The following is a 27889-nucleotide window of genomic DNA, read 5'->3' on the forward strand; positions in this document are numbered from 1 at the left end:
AAGACATGAATCAATCAATGTGGGAAATCTTTTATTTTATTTAAACAAACATATTTATAAAATATGTTTTACATCATACACCTGCTCTCTCCTCCAATGACAGAGAACTGTGGGCGGGGCTTTAAGAAAGTCCAGCTACAGGAAAGAACATGTTCTTCTCAGTCTGTGGGAGGTTTTAAAATCTGCAGAACATCCTGAAAGTTCTGGATGTATACATGTTCCCGCCCTCCACATGCACACACAAACACTCACGTTTCTCAAACCACTCAGACATGAACACCCTGACGTTGTTCATACACGACCTCAGACTCGTTCTCAGATGATGTATTACAAAAAGCTTTTGTTAAAGCTTTTCTGATTGGCTGCCAGCAGCAAAGTGGAGGCCCGCCCATCTGTTAGGCCACGCCTTCCCAAACCAGTGTCTCATTGGTTCACACTCAAGTGATGCCACTTGTCCCGCCCCCACACCTCATGGCTCAGGTAGCTCATTCTTTCAGCAAGCGGCAGCTGTGATGTCACAGTTTTGTCATTTTCTTCTTCACGACATCATCACTGTGTTTTCTGGCGAGCGTATTCCTCCGCCCACTTCAGAGCCTCAGTGATGTCATCGCTGCTTCCTGTTCCCTTGGCAACCAGTGCAGAGCCCCCGGCGCTGCCCCCGAGGTGATTACACACCGCCACCGCCCAATCAGAAGCCGGCAGGGAGGAAGAGTTCTGAGGAAGGAATAGAACGCCAATCAGACCATTTCACCAAGGCTCCGCCCCCTGTGATGTCACCGACAGGTGTTTGATTGTTACCTTTGGAACCTGACAAGCGCACAGAATCTTTCCTGAATGTCTCTGGTGAGCGAGCAGCATCACACGACTATGAGGACCCTCGGCGCTCAGCTGGTTCACCGTCTTCATCAACACCTGACATGAAACGTTGAGAACAGTTGAGTGAGGTCTGTGATGATGTCATCAAACGTCTGAAGAATTATCTGCACAGTAGAGGTATTCATTTGAAATGCATGGCTGTTTACAAAGCAGGGTGGCTCTGTGCAGGTGCATTATGGGAAATGTAGGCTTCACCTCTGTTACCTGCCGGGGGAGGGGGGGTTCTGTTCTTACCGATAGAGAGTCCGTCTCCACAGAGTCCACCAGCAGCTCCTTCCTGCCATTCTTCTCCAGTAAAGCCTGAGCTTTACCTGCAGCCTGAGCAAAGCATGATGGGTAAACATTCAGATTGGTTAGTGCAAAACATGGAACACACACACACACACACACACACACACACACACACACACACACACACACACACACACACACACACACACACACACACACACACACACACACACACACACACACACACACACACACACACACACACACACACACACACACACACACACACACACACACACACACACACACACACACACATTACATTGGTGCTCATTAATACTTCTTTCTTGAGTAATGAAGGTTAATCTCAGGTGTGTGTGCTACCTCTCTGGTCTCCAGTTTCCTGATAATCGTGTTACTTGTCCTCTGCAGCGCTTTGAGTCGACTCTGCAGCTCTCTGCGCTGCCACTGAGGGATGGGGGTGTTATCTACAGCCTGTCAGACGAAGATCAGGGTTAAAGGTGTTATCTACAGCCTGTCAGACGAAGATCAGGTTTAAAGATGTTATCTACAGCCTGTCAGACAAAGATCAGGGTTAAAGGTGTTATCTACAGCCTGTCAGACAAAGATCAGGGTTAAAGGTGTTATCTACAGCCTGTCAGACGAAGATCAGGGTTAAAGATGTTATCTACAGCCTGTCAGACAAAGATCAGGGTTAAAGGTGTTATCTACAGCCTGTCAGACAAAGATCAGGGTTAAAGGTGTTATCTACAGCCTGTCAGACAAAGATCAGGGTCTAACAGTCACAGGCACATTAAATGGTTATCACATCAGTTCCTGCAGTGCACCATGGGTACTGTACGTACATCAGAGAGGACGCCAACCTCCTTGGCAAGACGGTGGGCGGAGTCAATACAAGAGGGGACAGAGTTCGATAGCCTGGCTGACAGAGAGTCCACATCCTGATACAAAACCTGCCCTGCCTCCCGGGCCTGTCAGAACCAATCAGAGACAACATGAACATGACATCATTGACTAATTGTTTTCAAGCTAACAGGTCCCATCCACTTCCAGTCTTTGTGCTAAGCTAGGCTAACAGGTGATGATAAACTGACCCTCGCTGCTTCCCGTCCCGTCACTGCGATGATCCGGCTGATTCCTTTGACCATCTGTCTCTCGGAGACGATCAGCAGGTCCTCGATGTCCCCGGTCTGCAGCAGGTGTCTACACACACACACACACACACACACACACACACACACACACACACACACACACACACACACACACACACACACACACACACACACACACACACACACACACACACACACACACACACACGGTTTCACTGCCTCACACACAGTCGACAGGTGAAGCAGTGAACAGGTAAACTCACGTCCCACAGCAGAGCTCCACAGACGTCTGCCTGTCTGTCTGATCATCCAACAGCTCAGAGACAGGTAACCCCACAGACACCACCCGCACAGGGTCAGGATACACCTACAGACAGACAGGTAGAGAGAAACAGTCAGTACACCTACAGACAGACAGGTAGAGAGAAACAGTCAGTACACCTACAGACAGACAGGTAGAGAGAAACAGTCAGACAGGGAGAGAGAGAAACAGTCAGTACACCTGCACACAGACAGGGAGAGAGAGAAACAGTCAGAACACCTGCACACAGACAGGGAGAGAGAGAAACAGTCAGTACACCTGCACACAGACAGGGAGAGAGAGAAACAGTCAGTACACCTGCACACAGACAGGGAGAGAGAGAAACAGTCAGTACACCTGCACACAGACAGGGAGAGAGAGAAACAGTCAGTACACCTGCACACAGACAGGGAGAGAGAGAAACAGTCAGAACACCTGCACACAGACAGGGAGAGAGAGAAACAGTCAGTACACCTGCACACAGACAGGGAGAGAGAGAAACAGTCAGTACACCTGCACACAGACAGGGAGAGAGAGAAACAGTCAGAACACCTGCACACAGACAGGGAGAGAGAGAAACAGTCAGAACACCTGCACACAGACAGGGAGAGAGAGAAACAGTCAGAACACCTGCACACAGACAGGGAGAGAGAGAAACAGTCAGAACACCTGCACACAGACAGGGAGAGAGAGAAACAGTCAGTACACCTGCACACAGACAGGGAGAGAGAGAAACAGTCAGTACACCTGCACACAGACAGGGAGAGAGAGAAACAGTCAGTACACCTGCACACAGACAGGGAGAGAGAGAAACAGTCAGACAGGTGAGAGACAGACAGGTGTGTTCTCACCTCGTCCACTGTCCTCAGTCCGTTGATCCTCCTGGCGGTCTGTAGAGGAAGCTCCCGGATGTGGACGACCTGATTGGCTGAGATGATGTCATTGACACACCTCTCTACCTGCTGCAGCTGCTCGACGCTCAGCGAACCCTGAGGACCAATCACAGACAGCAGTCTCGGTCATGTGACCCTGAGGTGAATATTCAGAGCAGCCCGTCCTTTTAGTGACCTCATTTCCTGTAAGTCTTGTTAGACGTAATCAAACCATTCACACCTTGACGCTGAAGTCGAAGCGGAGGCGGTCAGCTGACACGTGAGACCCTCTCTGCTGGACGGACGGACCGACCACGTCTCTGAGAGCGAAGTTCAGGATGTGTGTCGCCGTATGTTTGACCATACAGGAGACTCTTTGCACCTGAGAGACACGGGACACACTGCGGTATTGACACCCCGCCCCTTCCTCTAATTAAAGCACACATTAAAGTGACCTGTGTAAATTCTGTAAACATGGAGGAGGAAGGATTTATGGCCAATACTGCAACCAGCTTTAAATATTCTGGCTTCACGCCGACTGCTGCCCCGTCCATCTTAATATACAGTTCATGTTTCAAAGCGGCCTCCATTCTGATCAGCTAAATCTATCAAGTGTCCTCTATCGCCACCCTCAGGACAAACTGTGCATGCTCTAAGAGGAGATTTACCGAATAGGGGTTCCTCAGGACTCTGTACTTGGACCACAGTTTTTTGGTTTTTATTTGAATGTTCCATGTTTAGCACTTAAATATACTTATGAAATGTATTATAATATCTGTCTTTATGCAGATGACACTGTGTTATAACATTAAATAGATTTTATAAAACTGGTAGAAAACCTCTTTACCTGGTCCAGGTGAAGCTGCACCTGGTCTCCGGTCTTCAGGCTGTCAGCTGCGGTCACCTGATGGACCACATAGCCCCCCGCCTGGACCACCGCCTCCACAGGGTACAGAACGTCCTGAGAGACAGGAAACACAACTGGAGTTAGACCTCACCTGGACACACGACGGGTTAACTTCCTGTGATGCATGTCAGCTGACCTGCAGGCTGTCCCGTGTGAAGTAGCCCTGGTCATGTGACTGCCCCCCCTGCTCGGAGTAGAAGCAGGTTTGGTCAAGAACGACTCCGCAGCGCTGACCTTCAGCGACCTCCGACACCAGAGTCTGTCCGTCGTACAGAGCCAGGACAGTTGCACGGCATGCTGGGAAAACTGAGAAAGAAACCACAAGGATTACCTGTCTGACAGGTGAGACATGTTTAAAAGAGAGGTGGGTTCAGCTGCAGGTCCTCTTACATCCACCAGGTGGTGCTGCGATAGACTTGGACTGAACTGTCAGAAGAACAACAAAAACTCAATGCATGCTGTTTGCATCGCACACATCAGGGAGCGCCCTCTAGAGGTATCCTCCAGTAACACACATCACACATAGTCAAGTATTAAAGGAGATCCGTCTAATACTGAGCCACTGAGGTCCTGGTCCTGGTGTGACCTGGCTGACGAGTCTTTGTCTCATCTCCCAAGGTAACAAAGTGAAAAATGTCTTCAACAGTGACAAAGAATAAACACCCGACTCCAGATGCAACACACCTCACACTTTGCTGTCAAAAACCATTCGCCCTCCCGGATCACAACCCTTAACATAAACATCCTGAGGTTCAGCCCCTCAAATTAAAAACATGCATTTTAAAAGCTGTGTGTACCGTATCTGTTGTTCTGCAGGCTGTACTGATATTTGAGGCTGTCGTCCGTGTGAGGAACACCGTGACGCTGCAGCTCGGCCAGGCTGAGGATGTCCAACACCACCTGAGACTGAACACCTGCCTGCTGATCAGACTTCACCTGAGAGGGACAGAGACAGGTGCATGATGACATCATCAGTTCACAAGCCTTTACCCAATGAAACTGTACTAGGGTTAGGGGTCTAACGAACACTGCGGAGGAGCCAGGGGCATCATGGGAGCTGTAGTCCACAGTGTTTCCATCAGATGAAGCCTCACCTTTTGGTTCTCCTCGATCAGACGGTCGAGCTCCTGACGGTCCACCTGCACTCCTCTCTCCTCCAGCATCAGGTCCACCAGGTCCAGAGGAAAGCCCAGGTCCCTGTGCAGAGACCAGGCCACCGAGGCTGACACACACACACACACACACACACACACACACACACACACACACACACACACACACACACACACACACACACACACACACACACACACACACACACACACACACACACACACACACACACACACACACACACACACACACACACACACACACACACACACACACACACACACTAATGAAAATAATCTGCAGATTTATCAGTTATTAAATTATTGTTTATACACTGAAATCTAAGTGTTTGTGTGAAGTATCTGATGTCCTGATTTCCCCTGAACGTCACTCTGTGGTACAAACATGGAAAACATCTGAGAGGGGAACTGACCGGGGAAGACTCCATGTTTGTAGTCCATTCTGTTGAGTGTTCGGAGGATCAGCCTGCTGCCCTGCTGCAGAGACGACAGGAACTGAGCCTCGTTCTCATTAATGACGTCCATGATCTGAAAGAGAACATCAATCAAAACCTGACCTGATGACATCTTCCTGTTTACAACCAAACCAGAGACGCTGAGTCGACAAAACAAACGGACAGACAGAGACAGACTAAGGACACATGTTAGTGTTAGAGAACTATGGTGAAGAGGATTTTGCAGAATACATGATCTTTAAAATGTTGAGAATTAAATTAAAATACAATCACAAAATAAAATCAACACTGAACAAAACTGTACTTTTTTCTTGATAAGCTTGATGGAACAAAAATCTTCCTCCTCTCATTATTGATTTATCAAGTCCTCTTTCGTACTAAAGACATCTATGAGAGCGGTATGTATGTTTAATTTAATTGGAGACAACATATGTTAAATCGGGCCAAGGTTTAAAACTAAAGTTAATCTGAAAATCTGTGGTCTCAGTACAGAGCCCTGTGGGACACCTAAAATAATTAATTGTCTTTAAAAACTTTTGATATCACTTTTAATTACAGCGAGTGACTAAGTGATAACCATCACTCACCCTGTCTGCCTCCCTGTGGAGCTCTGGATACACGTCACCCTGCAAGACACCAAACAGATCAATCAATCAATCAATCAATCAATCAATCAATCAATCAATCAATGAATCCCAGTCCAGCTCAATCATTAATTACAGAGTAAAAACAACGGTACAGTTTTAGTAAATATCCACCAATATTCTTCATATTTCTCTGTTATTTTTTTCCTTTGGTCTAACTATCAGACTTTCAGATCAAAGCAAACGCCGTCCCGTCAGTGTGAATACAGAGCTGAGAACAACAAACCCAGAGGGAGTTTGACTTCACTCTCTTTTTACGCAGTCATTACTCAACGATATATTTACTTAGATGTGATTTTAGATATATTTACATTCAGAATGTTGCATACTATACCCTTTAGTATAATAATATGTAGTAGTGATCAGGAGGATTATGGGAAATGTAGTTTACCAGCATGTGTGTGACAGTAGGAACCAGACCAGCCAAAGTTCCCTGAGGAGCCTGAAGAACCTCGACACAGAACCGGACCGCCCGCCGCAAGATCCTCCTCAAAACCAACCTGACACACAAAATATATACACAACTATTACACATTTACTGGCAGCTGATTGGTCAGTGGTTGCCTACTGGCAGCTGATTGGTCGGTGACTCACTCTGCTCCTGACATGCCTGGATGAACTCCATCAGCGATGCAGATTGATAACGTTCGAATGTGATCCGCCACCACCCGGTACGCCATGTCCACTTTCTGCTCATCAAGCGCCCCCGTCCTGCCGCCGTAAGGCCTCGCCCTTGACCTCTGAAGACAAATCGCCATAACAACAGAAGGCTGTCAATCCAACCCGAGTACAACTGATAGGTGAATCTGGTTTTAAGGTGAACCCGGTGTTAAGGTGAACCCGGTGTTAAGGTGAACCCGGTGTTAAGGTGAATCTGGTGTTAATGTGAATCTGGTGTTAAGGTGAACCCGGTGTTAATGTGAATCTGGTGTTAAGGTGTACCTGGTGTTAAGGTGAACCCGGTGTTAATGTGAATCTGGTGTTAATGTGAATCTGGTGTTAATGTGAATCTGGTGTTAAGGTGTACCTGGTGTTAAGGTGTACCTGGTGTTAAGGTGAACCCGGTGTTAATGTGAATCTGGTGTTAATGTGAATCTGGTGTTAATGTGAATCTGGTGTTAAGGTGAACCCGGTGTTAAGGTGTACCTGGTGTTAAGGTGTACCTGGTGTTAAGGTGTACCTGGTGTTAAGGTGAACCCGGTGTTAAGGTGTCCCTGGTGTTAAGGTGTACCTGGTGGATGTCATGCATCAGTGGGGTGAACAGGTCCGTGTCGTAGTTGGATCTCTTCCCCTGCAGGACGCTCACTAGTCGCTCTAGTCCCATCCCCGTGTCCACACTGAACTGGGGTAGCAGCCTCAGACTGTGGTCCAGCTCCCTAACACACACACACACACACACACACACACACACACACACACACACACACACACACACACACACACACACACACACACACACACACACACACACACACACACACACACACACACACACACACACACACACACACACACACACACACACACACACACACACACACACACACACACACACACACACACACACACACACACACACACACACACGTTAACTGGTCTGCACTGGTTTTATGTGTCTCAGGTGTGTATTGAGGTGTATGTACGGACCTGTTGTACTGCATGAAGACCAGGTTCCAGATCTCCACCACGTCAGGACTGTCTACATTTACTAGTCTCGAAGCGTCACGCCCCCCTACGTGGTCATAGTGGATCTCGGTGCAGGGTCCACAGGGGCCCGAGTCCCCCATCTCCCAGAAGTTCTCCTTCAGGCCGAATGGGATAAGGCAAGCTGGAGGAACCCTGGAGAGGAGCAGACCGTCAACTGACTCACACCTGGACCAGGTGTAGACCTCATCTTAGACCAGGAGGAGATCGCAGACTCACCCCAGATCCAGCCAGATCTGTCGAGTCTCCTCGTCAGCAGGAAGTCCTGATCCAGAGTCCCCTCCGAAGTACGACACATAGAGCCTGTCTGCAGGTATCCCATAATGCTCTGTGAGGAGGCTCCACGCCATGCTGCACGCCTCCTCCTGCACACAAACATTAAAGGGTTACCTGTGATGATGTCACACCTTAAACAGGTGTTTATTACCTGTGATGATGTCACACAGTAAGGGGGAGGGGCTCTCTCTCCTCACCTTGAAGTAGTCTCCGAAGGACCAGTTCCCAAGCATCTCGAAGAACGTGTGGTGGTAAACGTCTCGGCCCACGTCCTCCAGGTCGTTGTGTTTCCCGCCTGCTCGCACGCACTTCTGACTGTTGACGACTCTGCGGTAAGACGCCATCTCACTGCGAGGGTCCGCCACGCCCAGGAGGATCGGCTTAAACTGGAACCAGAACAAGAACCAGAGTCAGCTTACAGAGGTCCACAGAGCGCCCTGACATATCACAGTTAACAGCGTTAACATTTCTGTGAAGACGGAATAAAAAGTTAGTCTGAAATAAATCATGTCAAAATAATAAATACAAATAAGGAAGATGTACAGTTAACTCAGGCCGGTGTTACGGTTTAAAGAGTGACCACGTTAACGGTGACCAGTGCTTCGGTGGTTGTCATGGTTACAGCATGACATTTCACTCTAAAGTAAAGACATATCTGATGAGTGGAAACTGAACTTTGAGGTATTCTTCAACATCTGTTGTAACCATGACAACCACAGACACATCCGTATGAGAATCACCAGTTAACACGGTCACTCTTTCCTCCATAACACCTGCAGTTTGCACGTGAATGACAGGCTGAAGGGTCCGGTCCATACTGACCTGGTTCATACCGGCGTTCACGAACAGCAGGCTTGGGTCTCCACGGGGCCGGACCGGGGACGAGGGGACCAGCCGGTGTCCGTGTTTCTCCCGGAAGAAGTCCAGGAACAGGCTCCGGACCCGGGCGGCGGGCAGCTCCGGAGCGGAGCCGCTGAAGGAGCACTCTGTGCCGGCAGAGAGGAGGCCGGGCGGCCCGCTCAGCGGCCGGAGCCTCCGGAGGATCAGCCTTAACATACTGATCACACAGAACCGGGACGGAGCCTCACCATGGTGACCTCACAGGGACTACAGGTTGTTATGGGGCGCATGCGCTCTCTGACACTTTTTCTTCTTCTTTTTGTAACTCGAAAGCAGTGACAGCTCTACCGCCCCCTGCTGTTCACCCGGCTCAGTGCTCCTCCTGTCAGCAGCCTCATTAGTACTCAAACACAGATCTTCATCCACACGTGTTTTACCGGTCTGTGGAAGGACTGGGAAGTCATCCAGTTCATTTGTATTGTTTTAAAGGTTTATTTTATGGGGCTTTTTAAGCCTTTATGCAGAGAGAAGACCCACTGAGAGTCAGAGATCAGAAACAGAGAGAGAGAGACCAGAAAAACACAGCAAATGAGAATGTTATCTGACCCTAAAGAGAGATTACACTGTGGCAGAATATCTGAACACTGTGACTGATCCAAAGCTGAGGAAATCTTTGACCACGCACAGACTCAGTGAACACGACCTCGCCATCAATAAAAAAGTAAAGTGAATATAAAAGGTAACAAAAAGGTACACGGAGGAGCGTCATGTGATCACAAACAGCTGAATGTTTCTCCTCCAGCCTCCTCGTGTTTATTCTGCAGAAAGTCAGAGTGAGCTGATGTGAGAACACAGCAGGATATAATCAGGAGAATTCACCTGGAGCCAGTGGGAGGGGCCAGTGGGAGGGGCCAGTGGGAGGGGCCGGTGGGAGGGGCCAGTGGGAGGGGGTGGTGACCTTTATTCACCTGTGATCACTGTACGACCATAGACTGTCTGCACGCCACCTCTACCATCTCCGTGCTCTAATCAACCTGCTGCTGCATGTTTCCTGTTCTCCACGATGTTCTTCTCCTCTCTTTACTTCACATTGAGAGGGCAGAACAAACACCCACCTGGGGGAGGGGCTACTGCCCTTTGTGATGTCATGAAGGGAACATCTCCAAACGGCCTGTTTGAGCACACATTTTCTGAAAAGTGGAGCAGGCAGAAGACGGAGAGGATGGAGTTTTCTCATCATTGGGGGGTTTGTAGACGGACTAGAGACACATGTTAGAGTTAGAGGAACATGGAGAAGAGGATTTTAAATATGAGACCTTTAAAGGAGATTTTAGAGATCACTTTCATTTCAGCATAAATCTTACCTCATGTCTATAAATTGTGTTTTCTGGAGATTACTTCTGCTTCTCGCCTCTCTTACAATAAATTGCTAAAGTAGGGACAGTTCCCCGAGTAGGTTCTGGGTACCACTTTGAGCTCTCACGGATTTCCTCCACAAGTTAAATTTAAAAACGTTTTACAAGTTAGAAGACACTTTTGAGAACACATCGCTGAAGAGATTTATTGTTCCCAGAGTTTTGAGATATTCCCTCACTAATTTTAAACTTCAGAATAAACATTTCAAACTTCAGGTTCAAGATTTTAAACTTCAGAATAAACATTTCAAACTTCAGGTTCAAGATTTTAAACTTCAGAATAAACATTTCAAACTTCAGGTTCAAGATTTTAAACTTCAGAATAAACATTTCAAACTTCAGGTTAAAGATTTTAAACTTCAGAATAAACATTTCAAACTTCAGGTTCAAGATTTTAAACTTCAGAATAAACATTTCAAACTTCAGGTTCAAGATTTTAAACTTCAGAATAAACATTTCAAACTTCAGGTTCAAGATTTTTAAACTTTCCGACCCTCGCTGGGTCCCTGAACGCCTCCTTTCCGTCGACGCGTCGCGCGCTGATCAGTGATTGAACCCACCTGTCGGAGAGCAGAGCTCGTGCCGGTCGAAGCGTCGTTTGTCCCGCAGGTTGTGTCCGTTAGTTTACCGGCTCCGGGATGCAGAAAGGCCTGAAGAAGTACTTCGTCAACATGGACGAGTACCTGAGCAGTCTGGGACTCTACCGGAAGATGGTGGCCCGGGACGCGTCCAGTCTGTTCCGAGCCGTGTCAGAGCAGGTGAGCCGGGGGGGGGGGAGCTAACGGCGGGGGGGTTAGGTCACAGGGTCAGAGGTCACAGGGTCAGAGGTCACAGGGGGGTCAGACTCCGACAGAACACCTGAAGTCACAGGTATCATTAATAACATGTTCATACTGCTGGGTTAGAGAAATCTGACCTCTGTTACCATGGAAACAGGCCCCGCCCCTCCCTTTGAGGGGACAGATATGATCGTTTCCACCTGTTCCTGACATCACACAGGTGTTCTGACCTCAGGTGGTTAAAGTCACAGAATCTCTGACGTCACAGGATGAAAACACTCACCTGTTGATACCTGTGTGTTACCATGGCAACCAGAATAGAAGTTTGTGGTTTCAGAAAATATCAAAGTAGCAAGAGTGCTGGAAAAATGTTTGTGTTGCTTGGCAACAGTCCAGCTCCAATCAGATGACAGGATAGTTTTTGTGGGCGGGGCCAGATGACAGCTTAAACAAACTTTAGTGTGTGTGTGTGTGTGTGTGTGTGTGTGTGTGTGTGTGTGTGTGTGTGTGTGTGTGTGTGTGTGTGTGTGTGTGTGTGTGTGTGTGTGTGTGTGTGTGTGTGTGTGTGTGTGTGTGTGTGTGTGTGTGTGTGTGTGTGTGTGTGTGTGTGTGTGTGTGTGTGTGTGTGTGTGTGTGTGTAGTTGTATTACTCTCAGAACTACCATCAGAGGATCCGTCAGGACTGTGCAGACTTCATGAGAGCCAACAGAAGCAACTTTGAACCTGTGAGTCACTGAAAACTAAAATCTTCACTTCCTGTCTAACTCCAACTGAAGGGACTTGGGATTGAACCCCTGACCTTCTGGTCGAGAGATGACCCACTCTACCACTGAGCCACAGGCATTGTCAGTGTGTGTGTGTTTTTGTGTTTCAGTTTGTTGAAGGTTCCTTTGAGAAATACCTGGAGCGTCTGGAGGACCCAAAGGTGAGCGGTGTGACCTTTAACCCTCTGATGGCTGAGCAGGGTGTTACCTGTGAACAGGTGTGACTGTGTGTGTGTGTGTGTGTGTGTGTGTTTATGTCAACAGGAGACGGTGGGTCAGGTGGAGATCAAGGCTCTGTCTCAGCTGTACAGGTGAGCACACCTGATCTGAATCAGCTGATCTCTAACGAGTCCTCAAACAAATGAAGCTTTAGTGTTTGGACATTAATGATGTCCTGTCGCTTTAAGAGTCTACAGCTCCAATAGAAACACTTTCTGACTTTACCTTAGGCGCTGTTTCCTGATCTACCGTTACCCAGGGAAACCAGCCACGGTGATATCAGAGGACGAACTTGTGGACAAGGTTTGTGTTAGTTCAGATCGTCCGTGACATCATCATCGACCTCTTTTCTACTGATCCACTTGGTTCATCGGTCGATGACATCATCAGGGTCAGAGACGACCTGACACATGACTGTAAACTCTGTGATCTGATTGGTCAGTGTCTGCATGCCTCTGTCGTTTCCTAGGTGACGCTGTGTTGCTCCATCAACGGTAACTATGACATTGTTTACCCGAGGAGTTACCCCGCCGCCGCCGCCCTCTGTCAGTGTGAGTACTGAGCACTGATTGGTCAATTGCAGGGACTGATGGATTTAAAGGAACAGTACAACATTTTACTCTGTGTGTGTGTGTGTGTGTGTGTGTGTGTGTGTGTGTGTGTGTGTAGCTCTGCTGTACGAGCTGCTCTACACTCAGGTGTTCGGTTTGGAGGAGGCGGACCTCTGTCAGGCCATGGAGACCTTCAGGGTTGGAGGTCGTCGCTATAGAAACAGCCCATCGGTGTGCAGTGATGTGGATATCGGATACGATATACCCGAAGACCGAGGTCACAGGTACACTCACAAGCGCACAAAGTGTGTTTTTATCGCCCAGTACTAGCTAAGAAAACAAAGGTACTCCAGGTGGCTGCCAACTTGTTTTCAACTCGTTTATCCTGCAGGGAGGAGTCAGATGTGGGCGGAGCTTCAGAGGACAAACTGCGAGCTGTGACAGACGAGACAAAGGTGAGCCATCAAAGTGTTAACATGATGAAGGCCACTCTCTGTTGAAACTGAAAAGTATCTGACCGCTGCTTGTGTTTTTATTGGTCAGTTGTCTGCAGAAGCCCCGCCCCCCTCCAGACTGTCTCTTCCATATAAGGTGATGAAGTCTCTGGATGGGGAGGTGTACAGGAACCTGGAGTTTGATGTGTGGCAGGACACCTGCAAAGGTAACACACACGTCATAATACACACTGAACACACACGGCCGAATCTCACAGAACACACGTCTGATTTGTGTGTGTGTGTGTGTGTGTGTGTGTGTGTGTGTGTGTGTGTGTGTGTGTGTGTGTGTGTGTGTGTGTGTGTGTGTGTGTGTGTGTGTGTGTGTGTGTGTGTGTGTGTGTGTGTGTGTGTGTGTGTGTGTGTGTGTGTGTGTGTGTGTGTGTGTGTGTGTGTGTGTGTGTGTGTGTGTGTGTGTGTGTGTGAGACAGAGATGCAGAAGACAGACTACATGGTGTTTGCAGGAAGGCAGTACTTCCTGGGAGACAAATGTCAGGTAACAAATCTCCTCTTAACACCGGACACATCAACAAGCAAACCGACATGGCAGGGATGGAAATGTTTGTTAGGACAAAATAGAAAGATACATGGGGAAAAGGACAGACCAAGGAAGCACTGACATAAGTAGGATGGACAGAGTGAAGAAAAGGAAGGATGTAGAACTGAAGAAAGACAGAAGAAGGTCTGTGATTACTGCTGCTGCTTGTCAGACAGACAGGCTGCTTGTCAGACAGACGGGCTGTATGTCAGTCAGACGGGCTGTTTGTCAGTCAGACGGGCTGTATGTCAGTCAGACGGGCTGCATGTCAGTCAGACGGGCTGTATGTCAGTCAGACGGGCTGTATGTCAGTCAGACGGGCTGTTTGTCAGTCAGACGGGCTGTATGTCAGTCAGACGGGCTGCATGTCAGTCAGACGGGCTGCATGTCAGTCAGACAGGCTGCTTGTCAGACAGACGGGCTGCATGTCAGTCAGACGGGCTGGTTGTCAGACAGACGGGCTGCATGTCAGACAGACGGGCTGCATGTCAGTCAGACGGGCTGTTTGTCAGTCAGACGGGCTGCATGTCAGTCAGACGGGCTACATGTCAGTCAGACGGGCTGCATGTCAGACAGACGGGCTGTTTGTCAGACAGACGGGCTGTTTGTCAGTGAGACGGGCTGCTTGTCAGTCAGACAGACAGTTTAGACAGTTTAGAATCAGTAAATGTCCTCTGATGTGTTTCAGGTCCGTCTGGAGCCGAAGGGGAAGTACTACAACGCCTTCATCCAGGAAGTAGGAACTCACTCATCAGCTGTTACTGTCTTCATCGAGGAGCTGGGAGAGAAGTAACACACACACACCTGATACTGACAGGATAAAATCCTCAGATTATGTTCAGGATAGTTTACCTGAGGACTGACCACAGACTGTCACTCTCTGTGTGTTCAGACACCTGGTTCCTCTGACTGACCTGAAACCTGTGAATCCAGTCCCGGCCTGGAACGTAGCTGCTTCCTCCAGAAAAGGAGACCTGGGTGAGTTTGCACATCAGTTTTACACCATCCCTGCTGTCTTAACACATGTTTCATGGAACTGAAACATCTTCCATCAGCTTCCAACTGATGGAAGCATATGTAACACCTCCTGACTTGTTGTAACACCCCCTGACTTGTTGTAACACCTCCTGACTTGTTGTAACACCTCCTGACTTGTTGTTGTAACACCTCCTGATTTGTTGTTGTAACACCTGCTGACTTGTTGTAACACCTCCTGACCTGTTATTGTAACACCTCCTGACTTGTTGTAACACCTCCTGACTTGTTGTTGTAACACCTCCTGACTTGTTGTAACACCTCCTGACCTGTTGTAACACCTCCTGACCTGTTGTTGTAACACCTCCTGACTTATTGTAACACCCCCTGACTTGTTGTAACACCTCCTGACTTGTTGTTGTAACACCTCCTGACTTGTTGTTGTAACACCTCCTGACTTGTTGTTGTAACACCTCTTGACTTGTTGTTGTAACACCTCCTGACTTGTTGTTGTAACACCTCCTGACTTGTTGTTGTAACACCTCTTGACTTGTTGTAACACCTCCTGACTTGTTGTTGTAACACCTCCTGACTTGTTGTTGTAACACCTCTTGACTTGTTGCAACACCTCCTGACTTGTTGTTGTAACACCTCCTGACTTGTTGTTGTAACACCTCCTGACTTGTTGTTGTAACACCTCCTGACTTGTTGTAACACCTCCTGACTTGTTGTTGTAGCACCTCCTGACTTGTTGTTGTAACACCTCCTGACTTGTTGTTGTAACACCTCCTGACTTGTTGTTGTAACACCTCCTGACTTGTTGTTGTAACACCTCCTGAACTGTTGTAACACCTCCTGACCTGTTGTAACACCTACTGAATTGTTGTAACACCTCCTGAATTGTTGTAACACCTCCTGACTTGTTGTAACACTTCCTGACTTGTTGTTGTAACACCTCCTGAACTGTTGTAACACCTCCTGACCTGTTGTAACACCTCCTGACTTGTTGTTGTAACACCTCCTGACTTGTTGTAACACCTCCTGACTTGTTGTTGTAACACCTCCTGACTTGTTGTTGTAACACCTCTTGACTTGTTGTAACACCTCCTGACTTGTTGTTGTAACACCTCCTGACTTGTTGTTGTAACACCTCCTGACTTGTTGTTGTAACACCTCCTGACTTGTTGTAACACTTCCTGACTTGTTGTAACACCTCCTGACTTGTTGTAACACCTCCTGACTTGTTGTTGTAACACCTCCTGACTTGTTGTTGTAACACCTCCTGACTTGTTGTTGTAACACCTCCTGACTTGTTGTTGTAACACCTCCTGACTTGTTGTAACACCTCCTGACTTGTTGTTGTAACACCTCCTGACTTGTTGTTGTAACACCTCCTGACTTGTTGTTGTAACACCTCCTGACTTGTTGTAACACCTCCTGACTTGTTGTAACACCTCCTGACTTGTTGTTGTAACACCTCCTGACTTGTTGTTGTAACACCTCCTGACTTGTTGTTGTAACACCTCCTGACTTGTTGTAACACCTCCTGATTTGTTGTTGTAACACCTCCTGACTTGTTGTTGTAACACCTCCTGACTTGTTGTAACACCTCCTGACTTGTTGTAACACCTCCTGACTTGTTGTTGTAACACCTCCTGACTTGTTGTAACACCTCCTGACTTGTTGTTGTAACACCTCCTGACTTGTTGTAACACCTCCTGACTTGTTGTTGTAACACCTCCTGACTTGTTGACTTGTCCGTTCTGACTCTTCGTGTCTCTCAGACTTGGACTCACGCGGTCAGCGTCATCAGCGCCATCGTTACTTCAGGAAGTCTCGTGGCAGCAGTGGAGTAAAAGGGGCGGAGCTTTTGATCCCCCCTCCGGCCTCATATGGAGGCCCCGCCCCCTCTCCCCTGCCCCCCCGCTTCCAGCCCACAGGTCACCCTCGCCCCCCACCTCCCCCATCACCTGGAGCTTTGACCTATGACCCCTATGCCCCCCCTCACCACCACCACCACCACCCTCCTGCCAGAGCTCCTCGCTACGGAGCCTCCAGGTGAGACTTTACCATTAAGCTCGTATGTGACTAATCAGATTCATGTCCTATATAAGACAGGTGCAGGTAGGACTGTCCACCACTACAACACAAACATACTGACGTTTAGATAGATCACTTCAACAACTGATCGTCGTGTGCGTGTGTGCGTGTGTGTGCGTGTGTGTGCGTGTGCGTGTGTGTGTGTGTGTGTGTGTGATTCTGGTCAGAAGCTCCACCCGCTTCCTGAACCGTCACCTGATTGGTCCACAGTTTACCTATTACCACCCTGGCAGACGGTATTACCATGACTACGAGAACTACGCCTTCAGGTCCCGGTACACAAAACACACACAGATTTATTAAAGATGCCGAATGTGGTAAAGATTTCTGGTTTTAAGATGACTCATATTACTTATTGCTTGTTTATAGTAGGATGCTGTAGTCACATTGCAGACCAGTCATGACACACCCTATGACACAGTAGCTTCAGATGATCTTTGACAAAGCGGTAGAATAAACAGATAATAAACCGATGTTCTGAGTTTGTCTGCATGTTTTATTTGTGACCTCTGTTGTTTGTTTGTTTGTTCAGTCGTAGTCGCCGACAGCTGGCTGCTCTGAATAAAGAGTGTCAGTTTGGATTCTCTGCTGAAGCGAGTGAGGAGCCCTCCGATCTGGATGGCGGCATGGCGTACTACCAGCTGGACGACGGCGGCGAGGCTGTCTTTCCTCCGCTGACGGTGAGAGAGAAACATCAGGAGGACATCCCTCCCCCCTCGTCTGATTGAAGCTTTTAGTGATTAACCATTAAAATAAAAATCCTTCTGGTCACTCAGGGCCAGGCTGTAGCCCCGCCTCCCTCTATGGGAGCCCCGCCCCCTCCCTCTGGTTCCTCCTACAGGGTTCAGAGAGGCTCAGGACCCCTTCCCGCCGCTCCTCCACCTGGAAACACCCCCGTGTGCTCGTCTGAGGAGGAGCAGGAGGAATCGAATACCGTGGAGGACCAAGGTGAGGAGGACAGACTCAGTACAGTTTCAGAATGTTAAGGTGGGGATCAGAGCTCACCTGCAGAGACACACAGGTCTGTACTGCAGAGACACACAGGTCTGTACTGCAGAGACACACAGGTCTTTACTGCAGAGACACAGGTCTTTACTGCAGAGACACAGGTCTTTACTGCAGACACACAGGTCTGTACTGCAGAGACACAGGTCTGTACTGCAGAGACACAGGTCTTTACTGCAGAGACACAGGTCTTTACTGCAGAGACACAGGTCTTTACTGCAGACACACAGGTCTTTACTGCAGAGACACACAGGTCTTTACTGCAGAGACACACAGGTCTGTACTGCAGAGACACAGGTCTTTACTGCAGACACACAGGTCTTTACTGCAGAGACACACAGGTCTGTACTGCAGAGACACAGGTCTTTACTGCAGAGACACACAGGTCTGTACTGCAGACACACAGGTCTTTACTGCAGACACACAGGTCTTTACTGCAGACACACAGGTCTTTACTGCAGACACACAGGTCTTTACTGCAGAGACACAGGTCTTTACTGCAGACACACAGGTCTTTACTGCAGAGACACAGGTCTTTACTGCAGAGACACACAGGTCTTTACTGCAGAGACACACAGGTCTTTACTGCAGAGACACACAGGTCTTTACTGCAGAGACACACAGGTCTTTACTGCAGAGACACAGGTCTTTACTGCAGAGACACACAGGTCTTTACTGCAGAGACACACAGGTCTTTACTGCAGAGACACAGGTCTTTACTGCAGAGACACACAGGTCTTTACTGCAGAGACACACAGGTCTTTACTGCAGAGACACAGGTCTTTACTGCAGAGACACACAGGTCTTTACTGCAGAGACACACAGGTCTTTACTGCAGAGACACACAGGTCTTTTTACCAGTGTGACTGTCTGAAATTGTGTGTGTGTGTGTGTGTGTGTGTGTGTGTGTGTGTGTGTGTGTGTGTGTGTGTGTGTGTGTGTGTGTGTGTGTGTGTGTGTGTGTGTGTGTGTGTGTGTGTGTGTGTGTGTGTGTGTGTGTGTGTGTGTGTGTGTGTGTGTGTGTGTGTGTGTGTGTGTGTGTGTGTGTGTGTGTGTGTGTGTGTGTGTGTGTGTGTGTGTGTGTTCAGCAGAGTACACAGAGGAGTACATCTACATCTCTCAGGGTGAGCATCACTCAGGAACACAAAGTTGTTGTTGATGAATCAGCTGATTGTTTACACTAAGTGACTGTTTCAGATCAGAGCTACCAGACCTCAGGTGTTTACTCTGCTACTGACCCCTCCCCCAACCAGGTAACCTGCCTCGCCTCTCACCTGCTCCACCTTTTGAAACATCTTTTTTTTTGGGGGGGGGGGGGGGGGGGGTGCCCAATAGCCTAGCCTAGCTTAGCCTCAGGACCCATTGCTAACTCCTGAAAAAAAAAAACGCTTCATAACTTTTTGATACAAGCTTTTCCAGGCAAACGTTCGACCCATTACTGGGTCCCGACCCACCAGTTGAGAAACACTGGCCTACCGGATATGTTATGCACTCCATGTGTAAAGGCTATAGTCCTTATTGAAGCAGCCATGTGTTCAAATCCTAACTCGACCCTTTCCCGCTCTCTCCTCCCATCTCTTCCTGTTTCTCTATCAAAGGGCAAAAGTCTAAAAAAAGATTTATTTTGAAGCTTTGCTTTTAGAGAAAGGAAAGTGGATAGAGTCAGAAATCAGGGATGAGGACTTTAGCCTGTGTACATGTGGCCCTGTTAGCGTGGTGTTTGTGTTGTGTTTATGTGACAGGTCTCTTATTGTGAAAGTGGTGTTTGTGTTGTGTTTATGTGACTGGTCTCTTATTGTGAAAGTGGTGTTTGTGTTGTGTTTATGTGACTGGTCTCTTATTGTGAAAGTGGTGTTTGTGTTGTGTTTATGTGACTGGTCTCTTATTGTGAAAGTGGTGTTTGTGTTGTGTTTATGTGACGGGTCTCTTATTGTGAAAGTGGTGTTTGTGTTGTGTTTATGTGACGGGTCTCTTATTGTGAAAGTGGTGTTTGTGTTGTGTTTATGTGACGGGTCTCTTATTGTGAAAGTGGTGTTTGGGTTGTGTTTATGTGACAGGTCTCTTATTGTGAAAGTGGTGTTTGTGTTGTGTTTATGTGACGGGTCTCTTATTGTGAAAGTGGTGTTTGTGTTGTGTTTATGTGACAGGTCTCTTATTGTGAAAGTGGTGTTTGTGTTGTGTTTATGTGACGGGTCTCTTATTGTGAAAGTGGTGTTTGTGTTGTGTTTATGTGACGGGTCTCTTATTGTGAAAGTGGTGTTTGTGTTGTGTTTATGTGACAGGTCTCTTATTGTGAAAGTGGTGTTTGTGTTGTGTTTATGTGACTGGTCTCTTATTGTGAAAGTGGTGTTTGTGTTGTGTTTATGTGACTGGTCTCTTATTGTGAAAGTGGTGTTTGTGTTGTGTTTATGTGACTGGTCTCTTATTGTGAAAGTGGTGTTTGTGTTGTGTTTATGTGACTGGTCTCTTATTGTGAAAGTGGTGTTTGTGTTGTGTTTATGTGACTGGTCTCTTATTGTGAAAGTGGTGTTTGTGTTGTGTTTATGTGACTGGTCTCTTATTGTGAAAGTGGTGTTTGTGTTGTGTTTATGTGACGGGTCTCTTATTGTGAAAGTGGTGTTTGTGTTGTGTTTATGTGACTGGTCTCTTATTGTGAAAGTGGTGTTTGTGTTGTGTTTATGTGACTGGTCTCTTATTGTGAAAGTGGTGTTTGTGTTGTGTTTATGTGACGGGTCTCTTATTGTGAAAGTGGTGTTTGTGTTGTGTTTATGTGACGGGTCTCTTATTGTGAAAGTGGTGTTTGTGTTGTGTTTATGTGACTGGTCTCTTATTGTGAAAGTGGTGTTTGTGTTGTGTTTATGTGACAGGTCTCTTATTGTGAAAGTGGTGTTTGTGTTGTGTTTATGTGACGGGTCTCTTATTGTGAAAGTGGTGTTTGTGTTGTGTTTATGTGACGGGTCTCTTATTGTGAAAGTGGTGTTTGTGTTGTGTTTATGTGACGGGTCTCTTATTGTGAAAGTGGTGTTTGTGTTGTGTTTATGTGACGGGTCTCTTATTGTGAAAGTGGTGTTTGTGTTGTGTTTATGTGACGGGTCTCTTATTGTGAAAGTGGTGTTTGTGTTGTGTTTATGTGACGGGTCTCTTATTGTGAAAGTGGTGTTTGTGTTGTGTTTATGTGACGGGTCTCTTATTGTGAAAGTGGTGTTTGTGTTGTGTTTATGTGACGGGTCTCTTATTGTGAAAGTGGTGTTTGGGTTGTGTTTATGTGACGGGTCTCTTATTGTGAAAGTGGTGTTTGTGTTGTGTTTATGTGACTGGTCTCTTATTGTGAAAGTGGTGTTTGTGTTGTGTTTATGTGACAGGTCTCTTATTGTGAAAGTGGTGTTTGTGTTGTGTTTATGTGACGGGTCTCTTATTGTGAAAGTGGTGTTTGTGTTGTGTTTATGTGACTGGTCTCTTATTGTGAAAGTGGTGTTTGTGTTGTGTTTATGTGACAGGTCTCTTATTGTGAAAGTGGTGTTTGTGTTGTGTTTATGTGACTGGTCTCTTATTGTGAAAGTGGTGTTTGTGTTGTGTTGTGTTTATGTGACTGGTCTCTTATTGTGAAAGTGGTGTTTGTGTTGTGTTTATGTGACAGGTCTCTTATTGTGAAAGTGGTGTTTGTGTTGTGTTTATGTGACGGGTCTCTTATTGTGAAAGTGGTGTTTGTGTTGTGTTTATGTGACTGGTCTCTTATTGTGAAAGTGGTGTTTGTGTTGTGTTTATGTGACGGGTCTCTTATTGTGAAAGTGGTGTTTGTGTTGTGTTTATGTGACGGGTCTCTTATTGTGAAAGTGGTGTTTGTGTTGTGTTTATGTGACGGGTCTCTTATTGTGAAAGTGGTGTTTGTGTTGTGTTTATGTGACGGGTCTCTTATTGTGAAAGTGGTGTTTGTGTTGTGTTTATGTGACGGGTCTCTTATTGTGAAAGTGGTGTTTGTGTTGTGTTTATGTGACGGGTCTCTTATTGTGAAAGGCCGAGGAGGACGGAGGTCCAGCTGACTCCCCACAGAGACCAGAGATGAACTTCAGCTACACACAGCAGGTAATGTGGATGTCACCATGACAACACAGGTGCCCTCAGGCAGTGATTGGCTCCTGTTTATTGTTTGTTATTTATTGTTGTTTCAGGTGGTGAAGCCATTAGCTGTCATCTGCTCCTCTCCCTCCTCTTCCTCCTCCTCGCCCTCGTCTCCCTCATCACATGTACCTGCTGCTGCTCACCTGCAGCAAGCCACACACACACAGACACGCTCAGGTACACACACACACACACACACACACGTACACACACAGACACGCTCAGGTACACACACACACACAGACACGCTCAGGTACAGACACAGACACGCTCAGGTACACACACACAGACACGCTCAGGTACAGACACAGACACGCTCAGGTACACACACACACACAGACACGCTCAGGTACACAGACACGCTCAGGTACACACAGACACGCTCAGGTACACACACACGCAGACACGCTCAGGTACACACACACGCACACGCAGACACGCTCAGGTACACACAGACACACTCAGGTACACAGACACACACAGACACACACACAGACACGCTCAGGTACACACAGACACGCTCAGGTACACACACAGACACGCTCAGGTACACACAGACACGCTCAGGTACACACAGACACGCTCAGGTACACACACACACACACACACAGACACGCTCAGGTACACACACACAGACACGCTCAGGTACACACACACACAGACACGCTCAGGTACACACACACACACAGACACGCTCAGGTACACACACACAGACACGCTCAGGTACACACACACACACAGACACGCTCAGGTACACACACACACACAGACACGCTCAGGTACACACACACAGACACGCTCAGGTACAGACAGACACGCTCAGGTACACACACTCAGGTACACACACACAGACACGCTCAGGTACAGACACGTTCAGGTACAGACACGCTCAGGTACACACAGACATGCTCAGGTACACACACACAGACACGCTCAGGTACACACACACAGACATGCTCAGGTACACACAGACACGCTCAGGTACACACACTCAGGTACACACACACAGACACGCTCAGGTACACACAGACACGCTCAGGTACACACAGACACGCTCAGGTACACAGACACGCTCAGGTACACAGACACGCTCAGGTACACACACACAGACACGCTCAGGTACACACACACACACACAGACACGCTCAGGTACACACAGACACACACAGACACGCTCAGGTACACACAGACACAGACACGCTCAGGTACACACAGACACGCTCAGGTACACACACACACGCAGACACGCTCAGGTACACACACGCACACGCAGACACGCTCAGGTACACACACAGACACACTCAGGTACACACACGCTCAGGTACACACAGACACAGGCGCTCAGGTACACACACACACAGACACGCTCAGGTACACACACACACAGACACACTCAGGTACACACAGACACGCTCAGGTACACACACTCAGGTACACACACACACACAGACACGCTCAGGTACACACACACACACACCAATGAGTGAAGTTCCCTATAATACGACTGTTTATATCTTATTTAGAGGAGTTTAAGTTTGTGTGAGTGATTACACTGAACCTTCATGTCCAGAGTATCTCCACGACAACGAGGATAGGTGTTACACCTGTTCATTGGTGCAGGAGGGTTTAATAAGCCCCTCCCACTCCGAGGTTTTGGACGGCACTCAAAGTGGCAGATCCTCCAAACGAGTGTGTAGAGGAACGTTTGACAGAGTCCAAGATCTATAACTGAAATTGGTTGTGTTCTCCTTTTAGTTGCCATGGCGATACCAGCCTCTCCCTGGTTGGTTAATGAACTGGGTGAGACTCTCTGCAGCGTTGTGGCTCCTCCCTCTTACTCCTACGACCCCAATGGCAGTGATCTACCTCGAGGTCAGAGGTCAACCAGTGTAAACTAAAACATTTCACTTCCTGCTGCAGCCTCCTGCCTCATGTGTGTGTGCGTGTGTGTGTGTGTGTGTGTGTGTGTGTGTGTGTGTGTGTGTTTGTGTTCAGACTGCAGAGTCCTCCAGTATTACTTTAACTTGGGAGTCCAGGTACGACACACCCCCTTCTTCTTCTCACCTGTTTGAGCTCACCTGTATGATTCTATTTTTGATTCATGTTCAGATCTTTTTTCTTTAATCTTAAACTCAGATTGAATAAACTCTGAAACATTTAAATCAGCTGTGACTGAAATCACCCTCTGCTGAACACCATGCTGCTCTTTCTACCTGATCACAACAACACATCATTATGATGACATCATAGCATGTGGAGAGACAGCGAGTAGTGTCAGACACAGCCTGTGTCTAAGGTGTCCTGACCTCTGACCTCTGACCTCCCCACAGTGGTATAATCAGAGCTGTTGGCAGCAGCAGCAGCAGGTGTACCCCCCTACTCCACCTGAGGCCCACTACCCCTACCAGCATTACAACCCTTACCTGAGCCAGGACACGCCCCCCACACGGTAACTCCTCCTCCTTTGATCTTCACTGAGCATTATGAGGGTTGCACGGCTCAAATACACACAGCTGCAGAAACTCTCTCTCTCTCTCTCTGTCTCTCTCTCTCTCTCTCTCTCTCTCTCTCTCTCTCTCTCTCTCTCTCTCTCTCTCTCTCTCTGTCTCTCTCTCTCTCTCTGTCTCTCTCTCTCTCTCTCTGTCTCTCTCTCTCTCTCTCTGTCTCTGTCTCTCTCTCTCTGTCTCTCTCTCTCTCTCTCTCTCTCTCTGTCTCTCTCTCTCTGTCTCTCTCTCTCTCTCTCTCTCTCTCTGTCTCTCTCTCTCTCTCTCTCTCTGTCTCTGTCTCTCTCTCTCTGTCTCTCTCTCTCTCTCTCTCTCTCTCTCTCTCTCTCTCTCTCTCTCTCTCTCTCTCTCTGTCTCTGTCTCTCTCTCTCTGTCTCTCTCTCTCTCTCTCTCTCTCTCTCTCTCTCTGTCTCTCTCTGTCTCTCTCTGTCTCTCTCTCTCTCTCTCTCTCTCTCTCTCTCTCTCTCTCTCTCTCTCTCTGTCTCTCTCTCTCTCTCTCTCTGTCTCTCTCTCTCTCTCTGTCTCTCTCTCTCTCTCTCTCTCTCACTCACTCACTCACTCAACATAATGTATATTATGCTATTTCCTGCCGATGTTTCTTTAATGATCAGAGGGGAAACGACAGATTAAACGAGCATGCCTGCTGTTGCCTTGGTGATTTTTGATGCTGTTTGTGCGGGTAAAGTGCCGAAGTTGGGGAATCAGCTTGTGGGCTCTGCTCTCACTGTGAGAGTGTGTGCAGTCATGCAACCAAAATATCAAACATGTCAGAAAGTCATCCGGCTGGGCGGGAGCAGCTGATTGAGCTGTGATTGGCCGTTGTGCCTTGCTGTACACTGCGTGACTAACGACATGTCACATGTCAGGCTGAAATTCCCCCGAATTCAAAATGAGTGGTACGACTCAAAAGTCAAGTCTGAAATGATTCAGCGTACGCTCGGCTTTAATCAGTGATGTTAACAATAAGAGCAGACAGAACAGGAAGTAGAACCTCATGACCTGGTCCTTTTGCCCCCAGCTGCACCCCCTTCATACCCTGAGACGTCTCGAGGCCCCCATCAGCCCCACTCTGCCTACCCAGAATCCTCCAGGGCTGGAGACGGACAGAATGATGGACACAACAGCGGTTAGTGCGTCACTGATGTTAAAACAGCTGTTAAACACCTGAACACAGCTGAGTGTAACACCTGAACACACCTGAGTGTAACACCTGAACACACCTGAGTGTAACACCTGAACACACCTGAGTGTAACACCTGAGTGTAACACCTGAGTGTAACACCTGAACACAGCTGAGTGTAACACCTGAGTGTAACACCTGAACACAGCTGAGTGTAACACCTGAACACAGCTGAGTGTAACACCTGAGTGTAACACCTGAACACAGCTGAGTGTAACACCTGAGTGTAACACCAGCTGAGTGTAACACCTGAGTGTAACACCTGAGTGTAACACCTGAACACAGCTGAGTGTAACACCTGAGTGTAACACCTGAACACAGCTGAGTGTAACACCTGAGTGTAACACCTGAGTGTAACACCTGAACACAGCTGAACACAGCTGAGTGTAACACCTGAACACAGCTGAGTGTAACACCTGAACACAGCTGAACACAGCTGAGTGTAACACCTGAACACAGCTGAGTGTAACACCTAAACACAGCTGAGTTAAATAATTACACCTGAGATTAAGAGCTAAACATACCTGAGCTCACCTGTGCAGGAGCTACACTTCATCACACTCAAAGGTTCTGATTGGTCAGCAGCGTCTGATCCTTATCCAATAAATCTGCTGCTTGTTAACTTGTTTTGTTTTCTCCTCCGCCTTAGGCCACGCCCCCTCCATGGAAGGCTCCTCCTCTGCCAGCCCCACTCCTCCAGGTTCCGCCTCTTCCTCAGCTCTCATGTATTCTGACCAGGCGCCCCTCCCCCATGCTCCACTGCTACATCTTCCATATGAAGCTCCGCCCCCAGCCACCTACCTACCATCAGCCCCTCCCCCGCCTCCTCCTATTCCCCATCCTGCTCATCCTCATCAGATCCACCTCCCCCATCACTCCTCTTACCACCCCTGCCTCCCCTCCTCTACTCACTGGGGGGCGCTGCAGGGCGGAGGTCATGCTCAACGAGTGTATTGCCCCTCCCCCAACCCCTCCCATGTGGTCAGCTACATCACAGCCCCGTCCCATCATGCAGCCACACACTACATGCCCCCCACCATCTAACGCACACACACGTGTCCTGCTGGAACCTTTAATGTTAGCTTGTGGCTAACAGCTCTGTTTGTTTTCAATGCGCAGTGCTAACAGAAATAAAAATCTTAACATCAGGTAAAAATAAACCTCAGACACACAACTGCCTCATCATCACTTCCTGTTAGGAAGTTAATTTTATTTGTTTGGACATTTTGTTTTTGTCTGCGATTACCACGGCAACACGGGTAACAAGGCCCTTTGTTGTCATAGTGACGAGGAAGAGTTGGAGCATAGCCTCGAAGTCGACAGAGAAGTCGATATATTTTAGTTTGAATCGTCAGTTCAGTTTGTTTTGAGCATAATCCAGCCAATCAGAGAGAGGGGGCGTGGTCCCTGTTTATAATGAGGGGATGTTTTTGTGTTGATCTGTTCAAACTGATGTCTTTGTTTTTGTTCATGGGTGAATAAAGTTTGTTTCACCAGCAGATCATGAAGTGTCAGTTTTTCTTCCATCACAGGACGTTTAACTTCCTGTTTAGATCTTGAGGTCTGACTCGTTAGGTGAGACCGGGATCAGGATCTGATGTTCACCTGTACAGGTACAGAGCTGAGATCTTCTCCTCAGGTGTTATTAAAATAAAGCAAGTACTGGAGTGCTAAAACCTGCAGTTCCTTGAGTGTCCACTTGAGGGCGGCTCCACAAGAAAGTCAGTCCCCCTTAGGTCCCCACATGAAGGGGTCCAGTTTGACAGCAGAAATAAAAACATGTTTACAGCCAAACAGAAACATCTGGTCTCTGTGGCTCATTCCTTTATTGGTCAAATGTGTAAAGGAGTAAAAAACACTTTATCGCTAGT

The 27889-nt window shown here is 47.8% G+C and overlaps 3 protein-coding genes across 5 annotated transcripts in view; 2 read left to right on the forward strand and 1 right to left on the reverse strand.

The window, feature by feature from the left end:
* LOC110000790 (calpain-2 catalytic subunit) overlaps positions 1-18 on the forward strand; it is a 16682-nt gene extending 16664 nt beyond the window's left edge. The window contains exon 21 of the mRNA XM_065960804.1: positions 1-18. This exon is cut by the window's left edge and continues 204 nt beyond it. The gene's annotated coding sequence lies outside the window, so the exon portion shown is untranslated.
* Positions 19-9674, reverse strand: aars2 (alanyl-tRNA synthetase 2, mitochondrial (putative)). Of its 3 annotated transcripts, none has more exons than XM_020656145.3 (22): positions 9358-9673; positions 8733-8921; positions 8479-8624; positions 8203-8394; positions 7787-7931; positions 7150-7295; positions 6947-7055; positions 6499-6537; positions 5870-5984; positions 5418-5545; positions 5121-5259; positions 4460-4629; positions 4264-4377; positions 3658-3798; positions 3396-3533; positions 2507-2610; positions 2223-2331; positions 1974-2099; positions 1492-1602; positions 1111-1194; positions 799-912; positions 19-714 (listed from the first exon to the last, which is right to left on the reverse strand). In XM_020656145.3, exons 1-22 carry the CDS (start codon positions 9589-9591, stop codon positions 550-552), a joined length of 2958 nt encoding a protein of 985 aa, XP_020511801.1. In that variant the 5' UTR covers positions 9592-9673; the 3' UTR covers positions 19-549. The 3 variants fall into 3 exon arrangements, 2 of the variants coding, with proteins under 2 accessions (XP_020511801.1, XP_020511803.1); XR_010667214.1 differs by having other exon boundaries at positions 680-714; positions 799-980; positions 1072-1194; positions 9358-9674; XM_020656147.3 differs by lacking the exons at positions 19-714; positions 799-912; positions 1111-1194; positions 1492-1602 and adding an exon at positions 1610-1882 and having other exon boundaries at positions 9358-9674.
* Positions 9675-11337: 1663 nt separating this feature from the next.
* On the forward strand, positions 11338-27513 carry alg13 (ALG13 UDP-N-acetylglucosaminyltransferase subunit). The gene is made up of 25 exons (XM_065955761.1): positions 11338-11548; positions 12211-12294; positions 12444-12494; positions 12598-12644; positions 12783-12855; positions 13022-13103; positions 13222-13387; positions 13495-13558; positions 13647-13764; positions 14029-14093; positions 14824-14924; positions 15028-15113; positions 16895-17168; positions 17378-17485; positions 17743-17890; positions 17987-18158; positions 19304-19339; positions 19413-19468; positions 22230-22298; positions 22385-22511; positions 24090-24206; positions 24330-24370; positions 24665-24783; positions 25804-25964; positions 26668-27513. Exons 1-25 carry the CDS (start codon positions 11429-11431, stop codon positions 27060-27062), a joined length of 2880 nt encoding a protein of 959 aa, XP_065811833.1. The 5' UTR covers positions 11338-11428; the 3' UTR covers positions 27063-27513.
* Positions 27514-27889: the final 376 nt, after the last annotated feature.

This window comes from Labrus bergylta, chromosome 1 (assembly GCF_963930695.1).
Source record: "Labrus bergylta chromosome 1, fLabBer1.1, whole genome shotgun sequence".
Taxonomy (NCBI): domain Eukaryota; kingdom Metazoa; phylum Chordata; class Actinopteri; order Labriformes; family Labridae; genus Labrus; species Labrus bergylta.